The sequence below is a fragment of the Carcharodon carcharias genome, chromosome 19 (assembly GCF_017639515.1).
Source record: "Carcharodon carcharias isolate sCarCar2 chromosome 19, sCarCar2.pri, whole genome shotgun sequence".
Lineage (NCBI taxonomy): Eukaryota > Metazoa > Chordata > Chondrichthyes > Lamniformes > Lamnidae > Carcharodon > Carcharodon carcharias.
In genome coordinates, this window is record NC_054485.1 from 6,926,512 (window position 1) to 6,943,513 (window position 17,002).

The 17,002-nt window shown below is 42.6% G+C and overlaps 2 protein-coding genes across 9 annotated transcripts in view; one reads left to right on the top strand and one right to left on the bottom strand.

Annotated features, from left to right (window-relative positions):
* LOC121291578 (polycomb protein SCMH1-like) overlaps positions 1–16,886 on the top strand; it is a 260,181-nt gene extending 243,295 nt beyond the window's left edge. For all 8 annotated transcript variants that reach the window (XM_041212969.1, XM_041212970.1, XM_041212973.1 and 5 more), the window contains 7 exons: positions 159–288; positions 623–823; positions 1,797–1,985; positions 3,062–3,193; positions 3,351–3,551; positions 9,265–9,410; positions 12,621–16,886. In XM_041212969.1, coding sequence (XP_041068903.1) covers positions 159–288; positions 623–823; positions 1,797–1,985; positions 3,062–3,193; positions 3,351–3,551; positions 9,265–9,410; positions 12,621–12,746 — 1,125 coding nt within the window. In that variant the 3' untranslated portion in view covers positions 12,747–16,886. The remainder of the gene's footprint in view (positions 1–158; positions 289–622; positions 824–1,796; positions 1,986–3,061; positions 3,194–3,350; positions 3,552–9,264; positions 9,411–12,620) is intronic.
* Positions 2,864–17,002, bottom strand: part of LOC121291579 (CTP synthase 1) — a 116,580-nt gene continuing 102,441 nt past the window's right edge. Inside the window, exon 19 of the mRNA XM_041212977.1 lies at positions 2,864–2,979. The gene's annotated coding sequence lies outside the window, so the exon portion shown is untranslated. The remainder of the gene's footprint in view (positions 2,980–17,002) is intronic.

Sequence of the window (17,002 nt, forward strand, 5' to 3'; positions counted from 1 at the left end):
CAGCACTTCAAAGGATCGCTAGAGCATTTATTAAACTATTGAGTTTTCCGAATGGAAGTCCTGTAATCTGGTTAGGTTGTTTCTGGTGGTAAAGCAATTCTATTGCAGTTCTCCAAATTAGTTAATCCCGAGAACCTAAATTGTTTTTTCCTTTGTAGCGGAAACCTCGTGCCCTGCAGAATCCTGTGCCAACCTCCCCTACCTCCAGCACGCCAGAGCCAGACACTAGCACAGTTCCTCAAGATGCAGCCACTATCCCAAGCACAGCCATCATGCAGTCTCCAACAGGTAAGCTGAACGCTTGGGCATTAGGTTGAGCTGAACCTGAGTGCTGGCAGTGCCAGTTTGTTTAACTTGATTCTTCAGGATTACCAAAGCAGGATCATTTCAGGCATATCCGCTTTGGACCTTGAAAAACATCTTGCATAATTGCACCAAGAGGTCTAGTTAATAATACAAGTGCACTCTTGAGGTCTGTCTATGCACACTGGTAACAAAATGCTTGTCTGTGAAGATGGTCTCCTGTAATGCCTGAAAGGTGAGTAGTATCGGTTATTGATGACCTCAGAGGGATGATTTGGCATGTACTTATCTATTTTCTATATGTTTTGTGTATGTTCAGTCTGTGTTTACTTGAACAAAAATGGCAATGCAGGACCACACCTGGACAGAAAAAAGGTGCAGCAACTTCCAGATCACTTTGGACCTGCCCGGGCTTCAGTTGTCTTGCAACAAGCTGTTCAAGCCTGCATCGACTGTGCGTACAATCAGAAGGTGGTTTTCTCCTTCCTGAAGCAGGGCCACGGTGGAGAGGTGATATCTGGTAAGTGAACTATAGATCACAGTTAAAGATGTGTTGCTATTGAAAACTCTGCTTTAGTGGTTAACGTTTTGCCTGTGGACCCTTAGCCTGAAAAACTATGTGTTAAGTTTGACCCCTTCCAGATGTGGGATCTAAAACTCAGGACCGCTCAACACTTCAGCAATCCTACTGGATTTTTCATATTCTTTCATGGGATATGGGCTTTGCTCGCAAGGCCAGCGTTTATTACCCGCCCCTAATTGCCTTTGAGCTGAGCGGCTTGCTAGGCCATTCCAAAGGCCAGTTAAGAGTCAACCATATTATTGTGGATCTGAAGTTATGTGTGGGCCAGGGCAGGTAAAGATGGCTTATTTCCTTCCCTAAAGGACATTAGTGAATCAGATGGATATTTACAACAATTAATGATAGTTTCACGGTTACCATAACCGAGACTGGATTTATAATTCCAGCTTTATAATTGAATTCAAGTTCCTTCAGCTGCCATTGTGAGATGTGAATCCATGTCCCCAGAACATTAGCCTGGGCCTTTGGATTACTACTCCCACGACATTACTGCCAGCCCGCCAACTCCCCAAATTGTAGAGGGCTCCTCTCCACTGTAAAATATCAATATTGATTTACATGGTGGCACATTGATTGATGAGATTGATTGGGAACCTAAGGGTTTAGAGGACTGAGAGGTTGTTTGGTTGCAGATTCTTTAATTTGCACTGTCAGCATGGAACCCAAAAAACACAAGTTTAAAATGAACAAGCCACAAACAAATTGACACTGAAATGTTTAGACATACCGAAAACTTTCGGTTACTCCTGATAAACAGGATGTACCCACCCCCCCACCACCCCCCCCCCCCCACCACACAAGACCTTGACTATGACTAGTAACCAATGCATTGTGATGTTCAATTATTCAATGAGATTTGTTTAATTTCATTTATTTCTCTTTTTTTTTGCTTTGTTCTGTTTTTCTTAAGCCACCTTTGATCGTGAACAGCACACTTTAAACCTGCCAGCAGTAAACAGTGTTGTGTACGCCCTGCGCTTTCTGGAGAAACTGTGCCACAGCCTGCGATGTGACAACCTCTTTGGGAACCAGCCTTTCTGTCAGATCAATGCGGCTAATCATGGCATGGCTGATTACGGAAGTGACCGGTTCATGTCAGGTACCTTTACCACCTGCAAGAAGGATACTTTGAGAATTTTCCCAGCACTTTTGATTATGTTTCCACCTGAAGATGTTTGTGCAAATGCTTAGAAAGTTGTATGGTGCAATATTTTCTTGTTAAAAATGGGTAAAGTTTTGCAAGATTCTTTTTAATTAAATACTAGTAAATATTACAAAGTAAGGTCGACACATTATAGGAAGGTTGTGATTGCACTGGAGGGGGTGCAGAGGAGATTCACCAGGATGTTGCCTGGAATGAAACATTTAAGTTATGTTAGACTTGGGTTGTTTTCGTTGGAGCAGAGAAGACTGAGGGGCGACCTGATCGAGGTGTACAAGATTTTGAGGGGCATGGACAGGGTGGATAGGGAGCAGCTGTTCCCCTTAGTTGAAGAGTCAGTCACAAGGGGGCATAAGTTCAAGGTGAGGAGCAGGAGGTTTAGGGGAGATGTGAGGAAAAACTTTTTTACCCAGAGGGTGGTGACGGTCTGGAATGCGCTGCCTGGGAGGGTGGTGGAGGCGGGTTGCCTCACATCCTTTAAAAAGTACCTGGATGAGCACTTGGCACGTCATAACATTCAAGGCTGTGGGCCAAGTGCTGGTAAATGGGATTAGGTAGGTAGGTCAGGTGTTTCTCACGTGTCGGTGCAGACTTGATGGGCCAAAGGGCCTCTTCTGCACTGCGTTTCTGCGTAGCAAAGTCATCACTTCCACCACAGTTCATTCAACAAGACAGGGATCAAGTCTGGAATCTTCTGGTTTCAATTGCTTAATTCCATAACATGTACCCTCCACAGAGGAAGCCCTACCAAAATGGGATAGGACACTGTAGCTTGGGGGAAGATGTGTGAATTTGGTCAGCTGCCTACTTCCCCGTTGAATAGGTGGCTTTCCAGTGAACAGGATCCCATGGAAGCGAAGCCCCAACAAAGCGAGCTTAATGTTTATCAGCAGATTGTAGGTTGGAAGATCTTGAGGTGGGAGACATCCATCTAGCGGAAAAGAAAAATAAGCAAATAAATTTAGGTAATACCTTTGCATAGTTTTATTAAATAATTATTCATCTTTCACCAGGTAAAAATGAATCAGCAGAGGGAGCTGTCCAGGGACCTGGTAGAGGAACAAAAAGGTACACACAAGACTCCCCACCGTTCAGTGCACCTCTATCACCCAAACTACCAAAAACCGATCGACATCCTTCAGAAGGTAAGCTCTATTCTGATTTTACTGGAATTGTTTTTTTTTTAGAAAACTGATCTAATCCTGTTTTAACCCAGAGTCATAATGTTCTACATATATATATATATGTATGTATGTATATATGAGTGAAGCTAATTTCTGATGCCCAATCTAAATTTTCCAGCTGAAACCTTTATACTGGAGGACGGCCATCCAGGCCCCACAGAACACCGGCTAGATCCCATGGATTCTGCCCTTAATTCCGTAAATTCATCCAGCCCTCCGAGTAGGAGTTCCAGGGAGTTCCGAGCTTATCGGTCTCTGCACCACTCAACGAGCCTAACACAAAATAACACAGGGACCTTGCGACAACTTAGTTCAGGAGGTAAGGTCCTAGCTGCTCATTTCCCGTTTCCATGGCTCCTTCCTCTGCTTGCTTATTATGTCTCAATTTTGGCAGACTCCACCTACTTCACATTCACCACCTGCCTCACCTCGTCTGTACCAAAGGTGCACGTTCTTCTTAAAGTTTAACTGATGAACTTTGAAGGCTGAATAGGTTCACCTTAGTGACACTGTGAAGCCTTGCTCATCAAGCAGTTTCTTCTTAAAAGCCTTGTTCTGGCAATGCTTAATGTAGAAAACTAAAACAATAATAATTGAACAAGGATAATGTAGAAAACTAAAACAATAATAATTGAACAGGGATAAGGTAGAAAACTAAAACAATAATAATTGAACAGGGATAATGTAGAAAACTAAAACAATAATAATTGAACAGGGATAATGTAGAAAACTAAGACAATAATAATTGAATAAAGAAAATATAATACCTTTTCATCCATTGCCTTTCTTACCTTTAAACATAACTATTTCAGCAAATGCCTGGCTGCTCGCCCCATTCCACCCTCCATAAACTCGAGGCCATCCGGAATTCTACTTTCTGTCTCAACTCGCACCACACCCTGTTCACCCATCATTCCAGTCTTCACTGGCCCCTGGTTAAGCAACGCATTGATTTTAAAATTCTCATCCTTGTTCTCAAACCCCTCCGTGTCCTCATCCCTCTCACTCTCTGTAACTCCTCCAGCCCTACAACCCTCTGTGATGTCCAAATCCCTCCACAGAATGGTTACAGGACTGATGGGGCCATTCAGCCTGTCATGCCTGCCGGCTCTTTCGAATAGCAACTCAGTGAGTCCTGGTCCCCCAACTTTTCCCTGTCTCCCTACAGATCTTTCCTTTTCGGGCAATTATCCAACTCCTTTTTAAAAGCTGCGATTGAATCTGCCTCCATCACCTCCTCGGGCAGCACATTCTGGGTCCTAACCACTGACTGTGAACAAAAGCTTTTCTCATGTTGCCTCCGGTTCTCAGCCCGCTGTCACCAATGGGAACAGTCTCTCCCCTTCTACACTGCCCAGACCCCTCATGATTTTAAGTTTATCAAACCTCCTCTCAACCTTTTCTCAGGAGAACAACCCCAGCTTCTCCAATCTACCAATGTAACTGAATTCCCTCATTCCTGGAATCATCTTCGTAAATCTTTTTGCACCCTCTCTAATGTCTTCATATCCTTCCTGAAGGGTGGTGCCCAGAACTGGACACGCTACTCCAGTTGAAGCCAAACCGGTATTTTAAAATGCTTCACGATAATGACCTTGCTTTTGTGCTCTGTGTCTCCAATTGTAAAACCCAGGATTCCATGCATCATTCACCAATTTCTCAACCTGCTCTGCCAACTTTAACGTATACCCCCAGATTCCTCTGCTCCTCCATCCCCTTTAGATTTGTGTCTTCCATTTTATATCGTCTGTCCTCGCTCTTTGTACCAAAATGTACCACTTTATACTTCTCTGAGTTTAGTTTCATCTACCACAGGTTATCTCATTCCACCAGCTTCTATTTGTCCCCTTGAAGTCTCTCACTATGCTTCTCACCATTCAAGTCTGTCTTCTTGAGCATCCCCAATTTTAATCATTCCACCATTGGCAGCCAGGCCATCGACTAGGAAGATCCTAAGGTTTGGAATTCTCGCAGTCTCCGCACGCTCTCCCGTGCTGTCCCATGCTATCCTTTAAGACAAATCCCTTAAAACCTATCTCCTTGACCAAGCTTTCGGTCAGCTCTCCTAAAGTCTCCTTTTGTGGCTTGTTGTTACTTTTTGTTACCGTTGCTGTTGAAGTACCTTTGGATATTTTGCTACTTTTAAGGGCACTATATAAATGCAAATGTCATTGTTGTTATTGAACAGTACTTCAGAAAGCTTCATTTCTCTAGGCAGACTGTGTCACCATCAGTAATAAGACGTGCAGCCAACTACCAGAGTGGGCCAATCATTGCCCCATGAAGTCAAGGCCACTGCAGGCCTGAGCTCCTGCCTCTGTCTCCCTGCAGATCTTTCCTTTTCGGGCAATTATCCAACTCCTTTTTAAAAGCCGCGATTGAATCTGCTTCCAGCACCTCCTCGGGCTGCAAGTTCTGGGTCCTAACCACTGACTGTGAACAAAAGCTTTTCTCGTGTTGCCTCGGGTTCTCAGCCCGCTGTCACCAATGGGAACAGCCTCTCCCCTTCTACGCTGCCCAGACCCCTCATGATTTTAAGTGCCTTCCAGTCTGCCAAGGGTAAATCAATAACAACAGTCAATCTGCAGTTCCTGCTTCGGTTAAGTTAGACCTGTTTGTTAGACCGGAAACGTTCACCCTTATCCCCCTTGAGCATCTAGGAAGCAGGAGGATAGCACTTTGGACTTCACAGATTGTGAAATTCCTGAAGTCCAGAGTGCCATTGACGTCCTATGATGCTCCGTGTGCTCCTGTGTATAGATATTTAAATAAGAAAAGAGGTAACAAAGTGAGCATTGCCCTATAGAAAGTGAGTTTGGGGAATTAATAATGGAAAATAAGGAGATGGCAGATGAATTGAACAGGTATTTTGCATCGGTCTTCATGATGGGGGAAGGAAGTAACATCCCAGAAATAGCTGTAAATCAGGAAATGGGAGGCAGGAACTCAGGAAAATTAAAATCACCAGGGAAGTAAGTGGTAATGAGTAAATTGTTGGAGCTGTGGGCTTATAAGTCCCCAGGCCCTGATGGACTTCACCCTGGGGTCTTAAAAGAAGTGGCTAGTGGGATAGTTGATGCGTTGGTTTTGATTTTACAAAATTCCCTAGAATCGGGGAAGGTCTCATTCAGTTGGAAAAGAGAGAATGTAACTCCTTTATTCAAAAAGGGAGACAGAAAGCAGGAAACTGCAGGTCAGTTAGCTTAACGTCTAATGTCAGGAGAATGTTAGAAGCTATTATTAAAAACGTTACGGCAGGGCACTTGGAAAAATTCAAGGTAATCAGGCAGAGTCAACATGGTTTTGTGAAAGGGAAATTGCAGAAGATAAAAGCTCATGGTGCGGGGGGTAATATATTGGCAGGAGAGAAGATTGGCTAGCTAACAGGAAACAGAATAGACATAAATGGGTAATTTACTGATTGGCAAGATGTAACGAGTGGTGTACCACAGGGATCCGTCCTGGGGCCTCAACTTTTTACAGTTTATATAAATGACTTGGATGTAGGGATGGTTGCTAAATTTGCTGATGACACAAAGATAGGTAGGAAAGTAAGTTGTGACGTGGACATGAGGCTACAAAGGGATATAGATAGGTTAAGTGGGCAAAGAGCTGGCAAATGGAGTATAATGTGGGAAAATATAAAATTGTCCATTTTGACAGGAAGAATAAAAAAGAAGCATATTATCTAACTGGTGGAAGATTGCAGAGCTCTGAGATGCAGTGGGATTTGGGTGTCCTAGTGCGTGAATCGCAAAAGGCTAATATGCAGGTGCAGCAAGTAATTAGGAAAGCAAATAGAGCGGTATCGTTTATTGTGAGGGGAATTGAATACAAAAGTAGGGAGGCTATGTTTCTGTTATACAGGATATTGGTGAGAGCACATCTGGAGTACTGTGTACAGTATTGGTCTCCTTATTTAAGCAAGAATGGATGTGTGTTGGGTGCAGTTCAGAGAAGGTTCACTAAGCTAATATCTGGAATGAGTATGTTGTCTTATGAGGAAAGGTTGGACAGACTAGTCTTGTATCTGCTGGAGTTTAAAAGAGTAAGAGGTGACTTGATTGAAACACGTAAGATCCTGAGAGGTCTTGACAGGGTGGATGTGGAGAGGATGTTTCCTCTTGTGGGAGGATCTAGAACTAGGGGGTCACTGTTTAAAAATAAGGTGTCACCCGTTTAACACAGAGATGAGGAGAAATATTTTCTCTGGCAGTCTTGAGTTTTTGGAACTCTCTTCCTCAAAAGGCAATGGAAGCAGAGTCTTTGAACATTTTTAAGGCAGAGCTAGGTAGATTCTTAATAAGCAAGAGGGCGGTGAAAGGTTGTCAGGGGTAGGTGGGAGTGTGGGGTTGAGGTCACAATCAGATCAGCTATGATCTCATTGAATGATGGAGCAGGCTCGAAGGGCCAAGTGGCCGACTTCTGATTTGTATGTCCTAATAAACAACCCCACTGCCTTCCTAAAACCATAGTTTCCACTAATATGCAACTGGTGCGTCATCGGCATCAGTCCATCTTGCAGCTCTGCGCCTTCTTTCCAGGTAGCTACCATGATAATTTTACAACTTAATCAATCCTCCATTCCCTTCTCTTTGTAAACAACCAAGCCAGAGGCTGGCAGCTTGCCAAACACATCAAATTTGCTTTGGCCCCAAACTGATTGCAAACCCACTGTATTTACAATCAACATAGCAATCACTTCAATTCTGTCTCTCTTGCTCCCAGTCCTGGTATTCTGATTTAAAGTTCCTGTAATTACTTCAATTTGGCAAACAAATGTGTTCAAATCCAGTAATTATACTGAACATGGGAACAAAGAAACATAGAAATAGGAGCAGGAGTAAGTCATTCAGCCCTTCGAGTCTGCTCCGCCATTCAATATGATCATGGCTGAACGTGGATGGTTCCTTCATTCACACAAGAAGTGCACTGGCTGACTGATATTGTCAAATGTAATGAACTGTCCAGTAAGTTTTCATTAAAAAATTGAAAGCTAGCACAGAAGGTAAGGATAAACGACACTTAAAAGATTAAGCATGACTTGTGTCTTGTGTGCTGTGTGTGGGGGAGCTATGTCTTATATAAACACATATATGACTTTTCACAAAGGAGAGCTTTTCCCTGATTCTAAGAAACAGTATAGTTGCACTGAAATTATTCCGAGTTTAATTTATCAGGACTAGTTGGACCACCACTTGGATTATTCTCAAAAGTGTTTAGTGAGGGTTGACCGCACGATATGCGTATTTTCTCTATGCTAGACTTATTAAAATTTCTGCTGTACAGACCGTTCTATATGGGCAGTGGCAGTGAGATTTATGTTTCAGTAATTATTTTTTTATCGCTAACTTAAAAAGTGTCTCATCAGGCTTCCCAAAAGGTTCATAAATGTGCTCCAAGATTAGTGCAGAGCCATCCTAATCAGGGTGGATACAGATTTGATCCCTTGTTTGTGCTGTGCTAATCTCCATAAAACCAAACTACAGGCTGTGTGTTAATTTCATTTATGTAGGTGCCTAAATAACATCCCTATGTTCCAAATACAATTGATTTCCTTGAAACGAATGCATTTTCTGGCATGCTCCAGGGATGCTTTGTCACTTCATTCACCCGCTCAAAGGGCAAACTTCAACCAGATCATATTAAAAGAGAAATCAAAATTCAGCAACCTCTCTGAGCAAAATAGCATTCTCTCTGAACAGTAGCCAAGCCAGTTGGTGAAGTCAAAACCAAGACACAGAGCTTTTCTTTCTTGAGAGAATTTATTGACTTGTTCAATCTCTCAGCTTTCCTCCCACTCAATCCAGTGTCCCAGCTATCCCCTATTTATATGTGCTCAAAGACAATTAATACCCATTACCCGTTTCTCTTAACCTTAAAAATGTAACTGACATTGATAAGACATTGAACATCTTCAAAGTTAATGAAATGAGACTCTCTGGTTAAAACATTGTGGCTTTTGCAAAAATGGGAGCATTCTTGAGGGGAGAAAATAGTCCAAAGCTCATAATTTTGTGATCTTTTCCTAGGTTCTGATAGGTTTATGGGAGCACGAGATCCACCCCGTTTGATCAGCAGGGACCCATCCAGCTGGACTGTGGAGGATGTGATGCAGTTTGTTCGTGATGCAGATCCGCAGTCTCTGGGCCCACACGCAGACCTCTTCCGAAAGCATGTATGTGTACCGCACTGTATTGGCACAGGGCTCATAAGAACATAAGAAATAAGAACAGGAGTAGGCCATTCGGCCCCTCGAGCCTGCTCCGCCATTCAATAAGATCATGGCTGATCTTCTTGTGTTTCGATTTCTACATTCCCATCTAACCCTGATAACCTTAGATTCTTGTTAAGCAAGGAAGGGAATCAAGCTACATCTGCCATAAAATCTAGTAAATCTCCTTAGAACCACCTCCAACACATTTACATCCTTCTTTAAATAAGGAGACCAAAACTGCACACAGTATTTGAGGTGCGGGTCACCGATGCCCTGTATAACTGAAGCATAACATCCTTACTTCTATGTTCAATCCCTCCCGTATACACTAACTATATGCTGGATCCCCATGGGCCAGGGATCCAGTGTATAGTTAGCTGTAAGGTCCAAGGAAGTGACTGTCTCTGCTTTTATAATCTTTCATCTCAAGCCAAGTTGTGCTCAAAGAAACACTAATATTACAATAATAAAACCACTCAAATGTCAGAAGTGGCTTTGTTACTGTGATTACGCCATGACTATGAAAATAACATATTTAATTAAAAAGATTTTTAAAGTTATGTTTCAACTCTCCCTAGTCCTTTCATCCCTTCTCCCACTGCCATATTTTTTATCTTTATTTTAACTTCCACTTTTTCCTCCCTAGTTAATTTATGTTTCTCATTTATTAAATATAAAAATCCTAATTAAAGTTTTTGTCCAGCCTTTCTGCTTCTTCCTGGTTCCCATTTTTAGAGATGGGAGCAATTTATAGCAAAGAGGTTTGCTTTACTGCAGTATATCATCAGTCAGTAGTCAGGTGAGTGAAAGAATGGCATGGTTTCATCACAATTATGCTTTTTCAAAAAAAGCATTGGACAAAACAAGCTTGCATCCAGACAGATAAACTCACTGTAGCGTACAAAGGTTTAAAATCCAACAAGTTGCTCTTTTGGTATTGCGTGGAGATCATTGAAGGTTTTTTTTTAATGGGAATTCTAGATGTACTAATTTTTACATGGTATGTGCTAAACCTTCCTGGGAACTTAACTTATTATCATCCTGATTTCAGGATTGCTTGGCTTTCCTTGTCCTATAAGTGATAAGATTGCATCAAAGTTAAAACTCTAGAGTGTCCTACTGATTTCTTCACGTGACCCTTCAGCTCTGTACATACATAGACTGGTTAAAAATAATAGTTGAAAGATGACAGAGCATAAATGGTCCTGAATTCTTTCATGGCATGTAGGCATCGCTGGCAAGGTCAGCATTTGTTGCCCATCCCTCATTGCCCTTGAACTAGGCCAGTTCAGAGGACAGCTAAGAGTCAACTACATTGCTGTGGGTCTGGAGTCACATGTAGGCCAGACCAGCTCAGCGGCAGATGGGTTTTTAAACGATAATCGATGGTAGCTTCATGGTCACTATTGGTGAAACTAGCTTTCTATTCCAGATTTTATTAATTCAAGTTCCGCCAGTTGTAGTGGGATTTGAACCTGTGCCCACAAAGCATTAAGATAAAAGCAAAAAACTGCGTATGAGCATTAGTCTGAGCCTCTGGATTATTAATCCAGTGACATTACCACATGCCACCATCTCCTCATAAATGTGATGTTATATCATGGCCATGGTTCATTAATGAATATATCAAAGGCATTTATTGTGAATCTTAGAACTTCAGCGTAGAATATTTCAGATAAATTATTTTATTTGATCATTTATCAGAGATTTAAGAGTAGAATCTTCATGTAAAAGTTTGCACATAAACATTGCTAGTTCATTCAGTTTAATCCCATATGTGCTCCTTGGTTGCCGATTTGCATGCACCCCAGAATACTGCACTCGATTTAACTATCTTGTGCCCTTTTCACACTTTTGGTGGCTGTTGTGGATTGATGGCAAACTGGTAAATAAAAATCAGTAGTCATGGGTTGGTTGATTTAACAGATTATTTTAATTCCACTAGAGTCTGGTAGTGTAGGGTAGGCAATCAGAGCTGGTGACAGCTCGACAGCCCAGCCCCCATTGACAGACACAGCATCTGAAGAATGTCGCTTCTGATTAAAGTTTCCACTTTTATTTCAAGTGTTATTCATTTCTATTATTGGACTAGTGAGCCAGACACCTGAGCTAATAATCCTGTGAATGTGAGTTTAAATCCCTCCAAGGCTTTTTGAGAATTTGAATTTGGTTTCAAAAATCTGTAAAAAGGAAGCTGATGTGCTTTTAAAAAAAAAAGTGACCCTGAAACTGTCAGACCGCTCGAAATCCACCAATGTCCTTCAGGATGGGCATCTGCTGTTCTTGCATGACCTGGCCTACATGTGACTCCAGTCCCACATCAGTGCGGCTAATTCTGAAGTGGCCCAAGAGGCTGTGGTGGTGGCTCTACTTTCCTGAAATACTGGATATTGGTTTGATGGAACTGCATCAGAACCTAATGTTTCAAGGTTTTCCCACGAGCTCCCAGCGCTAAACACTAGCTTCCTATTTTGATGTCTTTCCAGTGGACCTCAGAAGGATTAGTACAACCTTCGAAATAAAAACCGGAAAAAGTGGTGCTCATTTTTTTAATGGTCATCTCTTAGGGCGTCCCGTGCAGTCCAGTGATAGGTCGTTCGGCAGGTGTGCGCTGGAGTCGGTTGCGCACCTGCCGATATGTAAACAGCCTATTAAGGCCATTAACAAAACAATTACTGTAATGGTTAATGCTGCCCGTCCAACCTTAAGGTTGGCGGACAGGTGAGAAGCCCAAGCGGCCTTCAGGTTTTTTTAGGAAACCTCATCCATGAGCGGGATGAGGTTTCCTAAAGCTTTTATTAAATAAATTTTTAAAATTTCATAAATATAAAAACATGTCCCATCTCATGTGACACAGTGCTGGCTCTGACTCTCCCCCGCCTGCACAGGTAATGCTGAGCGCTACAGCCCGCTACTACACTGGGCGGGCTTTGACTGGCCTGCCCGCGTAAAATGGCGGCGCAGAGCCGATTGCGGGTACCCGCTCCTGCCATATGAAAAATTCTGCCCTTAGTCTTCGCTGTAAGAGTGGCCTCATTAGTATAAAATCACCGAGTTATTCCAAGACTTGGTTGGTTATGGTGCATGTTTTTGAAGGCTGGAGGTTAAAACTAGCCGATTTCAAAATCTCACTGAGAAGATTGTTCAACTGTATTATATTTTGTATTGCAGGAAATTGATGGGAAGGCTTTGCTGTTGCTACGGAGTGACATGGTGATGAAGTATATGGGACTAAAGCTGGGGCCAGCCTTGAAGATCTGCTATCACATTGACAGACTGAAGCAGGGCAAATTCTGATTTCGAACCCATCATATCGGAACATATTCAGAAACTATGAAACTCCAGAATGAGCCGCTCCTCGCCCCCTACCAAAAGGAACACGTTAATGGGGATTTACTCACTTTTGGCTTTGTATTCAAATGCCATGTGTCTTTCTGAGATACCAACGAAGCAAGATTTTTCGGTACTTTGAATCACCAGGTTTGATGACAGGAAAAACCTTGGACTTATACATTTTTATGTAAAGGCTACAGCTCACAATGAAGCTTTGTTCCTCTGAATTTTCAGATTTGGATAGGAGATGTTTCTATCCAGCTGACATGAAACATTTTAAGAAAATGCTCTGGATATTGCTGTTGTGTAGCAGTTGTATTTCATTTTACGAGTTTCTTTCAGTTATTCATTACTTATCCCTCCTTGCAGTGGGACCGGCTGTATGTTGTACAGGCATTTCACTGTGATTGGCATTGCTTGTGGCCTAGCATCACTTTACACAACTCAATCATGTCTCTCATGCCTTTTAAGTGCTGGAAGGAGTTAGTGAGACTCAAAAGCAGTGATGAGGTGATGCCTTTTGGCTTTCTTCAGTTTGTTCCAAAGGGGTAAGAAAATTTTTAAAGTAAGTTAAAGGAATTTTTTATATATATAAATCGAGCCTCTAAACTAAGTCTGTCTGAGGAGAAAAGTATGGAAGGTATTGCTCTTCCATTAATGGTGAAAATTCAGTATTCTTTTTGTAGCAAGAATCTGATTTCTGTACTATAACATTACGTACGTTCTCCTTTTTTTTATTTTGTTCCTTCACTTGCTTTATTTTATTGTTTTTCAATTTTTGTTACCAAGCCTGAAGTTTTGTACAAAATATTACGTAGCAGAATTGAACATGTAGCATTTGTGGTTTCCAAACTTTTACATATTGCAGCCATCCAGTTGGACCCATTAATAATATAGACCAAGTCGATTGGAGGAAATCCATTATTTAAGTGGCCTGTTTCTTGAAAATCTATATTAACTTTGCCAATTCCTCACCACACCTACCCCATCTTTCTTTCCACTGGCTGAAGGTGGTTGCTGGGACATGGATTCTAAGGGTGCTGGTTGCCCTCTGCTACTTGCCCCAGCTGCCATTTTTGACGTTGCCAGGCAGTTGAATTATGGGGACTTTGCAGCTAAGCTCAATCCTGCCTTCACACAGGTATCCTTTCTAAGAGGCGATCGTGGTTAATAGTCGGGAATGGGAACACTGATCTCTTACCCCCTCCCTCACCCAGAGCACTAAAGTCTATTGTAAACCAGTAATTATGATCACAGCTGAGATGGGCTAATGGGCTGGAATTCGTCATATCTGGGACCTGGTACTTCCAATATTGCATAGAATGTATGGCACAGAAACTGACCATTCAGCCCAACTGGCCTATGTCAGTGTTCAATGCTTCACATGAACCTCCTCCCACCCCTCCACATCGGATCTCATCAGTAAAACCCTCTATTCCGTTCTCCCTCATGTGTTTATCCTGCTTCTCCTTAAATGCATCTCTGCTGTTTGCTTCAGTTACTTCACGGGCTGGATTCAATGCTCCGCTCCTCCCCTCGCCGGCGGATTTGAAGGTGGGGGGGGCACGTTAAATCCAGTGGGAGCCATACCCGCTGCCTGCCTCTGCCCCTGCTGTAATTTTGTCGGTAGCAGGGGTGGCGTTGGGCATCCTGCCCACCTGAGGGCCAACTGAGGCCAATAAATGGGCAGTTAATACCCACTGAAAGGCCTCATCCTGTTACTGCCAGAATTTAACCGGTGGCAAGAGAGGCCCTTGCCAAGCGTCCAGCCCGGCCGCTTTCCCTGTACGGGCTGACAGCAGGTGGGTGGGATTCTTCCTTAACAGACCCCTGGACCTATCAGAGCACCCCCCCCCTCCCCCCCTGCTCCAAACCCTCCTTGTGTCCCCTCAACAGGGCCTGCCAGCTTGGCCCCGACAAGGCCCTGGCAAGAACCTAGGACACCAGGCTCACCTGCCATTCCAGATCCAGTATCACAAGCCTGCTCTCAGCATCGCTGCAGTACCGGCAGTGGCCACTACTCGCAGTGGCATTACCAGCACTGGAGAGCTGCCAGCCCCTGATTGGCCAGCGATCTCTGCCCAGGGAGACCTCTGAGCTGGGCCTCCCTGTTTCTGAGGCCAGTAAGTCATGCCTCAGCTCAATTAACGGCCTTCTGAAGGGAAAGGCAGGGTCTGTGGCGCCCTGTTGAGTCCAGCCCCTTGTGGCAATGATTTCCAGAGAATAGTTCACACAGGAGGAAGAGCTGGTCATTGTAAACAACTGAATTACTTGAACAATGTTCAGAATAAGTTTGTTGTTTTAGATATGTTCATTGATAATATTACAAGGGCTGATTTAAGTATTAAGCAGGACAAAGGAGCTCTTCCCACCGCACTGCTGAAGGGTTTAGCAGCTATCCAGAAAATCCCCTCCACAACAGTGGAGAGCCTCGATAGAGATAAGACCAAAATGGAAACCGATGCAGCAGTGGGTTGAAAGTCTGAAATGAAGTATCACCTTCTGATCAATGAACAGCCATCGCCTTCTAGTAACTTCCAGAAGAAACAAAAGTAATTTGTACTGTACATGATCTTAAATAAAGTTTATCTCTCCAGTCACTCATCGTACATAAAATCTGAATTTGGCCGTTTCGCAAAATTGCTGTAGTTGGTTTATCCATATACTTTGTTCCTCCTCCCCCATTTTAATCTCATCTTGTGAAGCCGCCAATCCAAAGTCTCCAAAATCAACAACCAATTAAAATCATTTTTTTAACCAGGGACACGACAAAGTCAGTTCTAGATTCTGGAGGAGATTTTGAGTCTGGTAGCTTGAATGCTTGTCAGGAGTGATGATGGACAGAAATAGTCCAGGAGGCCTTGTGTTTGGAATAAATTCCACGTTCACCATCTGAAGGATAAGTGATCAGTTCCTTGTATTATTTTTAAGGCCATTTGTTGCATAAATTATTTCTATTCAAGGCTACACCAGGTGGAACGTATTAAGGCAATGGTGTTCATTGACCAATTTCCATACAAACTAGGAGTAGATGGTGAACTTCATGCTTTGAAAGAGAGCCTTTATTCTCTTCTTTCCTGTGGTCTGTTTGTGGGTACAACAGGGGCTGTTAACACCTGTAAACTCCACAACATTCTACTCGTGACCTCCAGTCAACTGCCCAGCTGAAAGCGAATGTCACCTCAGGGAGGTGTTAGCACAAAAATGTCCAGATAATCCATGATCTGTAGCCAAAAAAAGTATTGTCATGGCAATTCGATAAATAGCGACTACTGGAAGAAGAAACTGTCCTGAAAATGATCACCTTAAATTTGGACATAAGTGTGTAATAATAACGAATGGACTAACAACACCAAGGATGTATTCCATTTTTAAAATTAATGGAAAGGTGTTTTTGGTTTTAGCACACCAAGTGTACCATCTGGGAGTAAAGCTAATTCTACTCCTAAGTTCTGGATAAATACATGGAGCTTTATTGCCTGACCCACAACTGCAGGATTTAGTGTGTACTGAAGGGATTTCCTTGTAGTATTTTGATGTTGCAGCTTGACACAAAGTCAGCGAGAAGGACCTGAGGGGTGTTTTGTCTTTTGTCAATCAGAGAGATTTCTTTCTAACTAATTGTAACCTGTAACATCCAACAAAAAAATCTGTTAAAAGACTGAATATCATTGCTGCCATTTTGTGATAGTGACATTGTCCACAAAGTGTAATTAACTGCAGAGAAAGCCTCTAGCCGTTAATTATTAATGAAAAATGGTCCATGCATCGTGACCTATTCCAAAATACCTTTTAAAATCAGATGCCTAGAATATGACAATAAGCTATTGACTGTGTATAACCGAGGGTCTTTAAGGACAGGGCGATTGTGAAAGCTCTGACATTCTACGTGGGAGTGCAGTTTGCCAAACACTGTCTGTGGTAGAGCACTAACCCAGGAGCAAACTATTGCATTCTCTGTCTTGCAACAGCCCCTGGTATGTATGACTCTGATCATATATGGCCACTGGCATGATGCATTTGGTTTAACAAACATGTCAGTTTGTGCATTGAATATCAGTACACAACTTTGTTCATTAAATAAACCAATAATTTATTGTAAAATCTTCTATTGACTTTCTCCCATACTTACACTTGCTATTTCACTTCAATTTATTTTTTCCCATACAGTTTATAATTTCTGGGTGCTTACAGACTCTTACAACCTTGCACTAATTGAT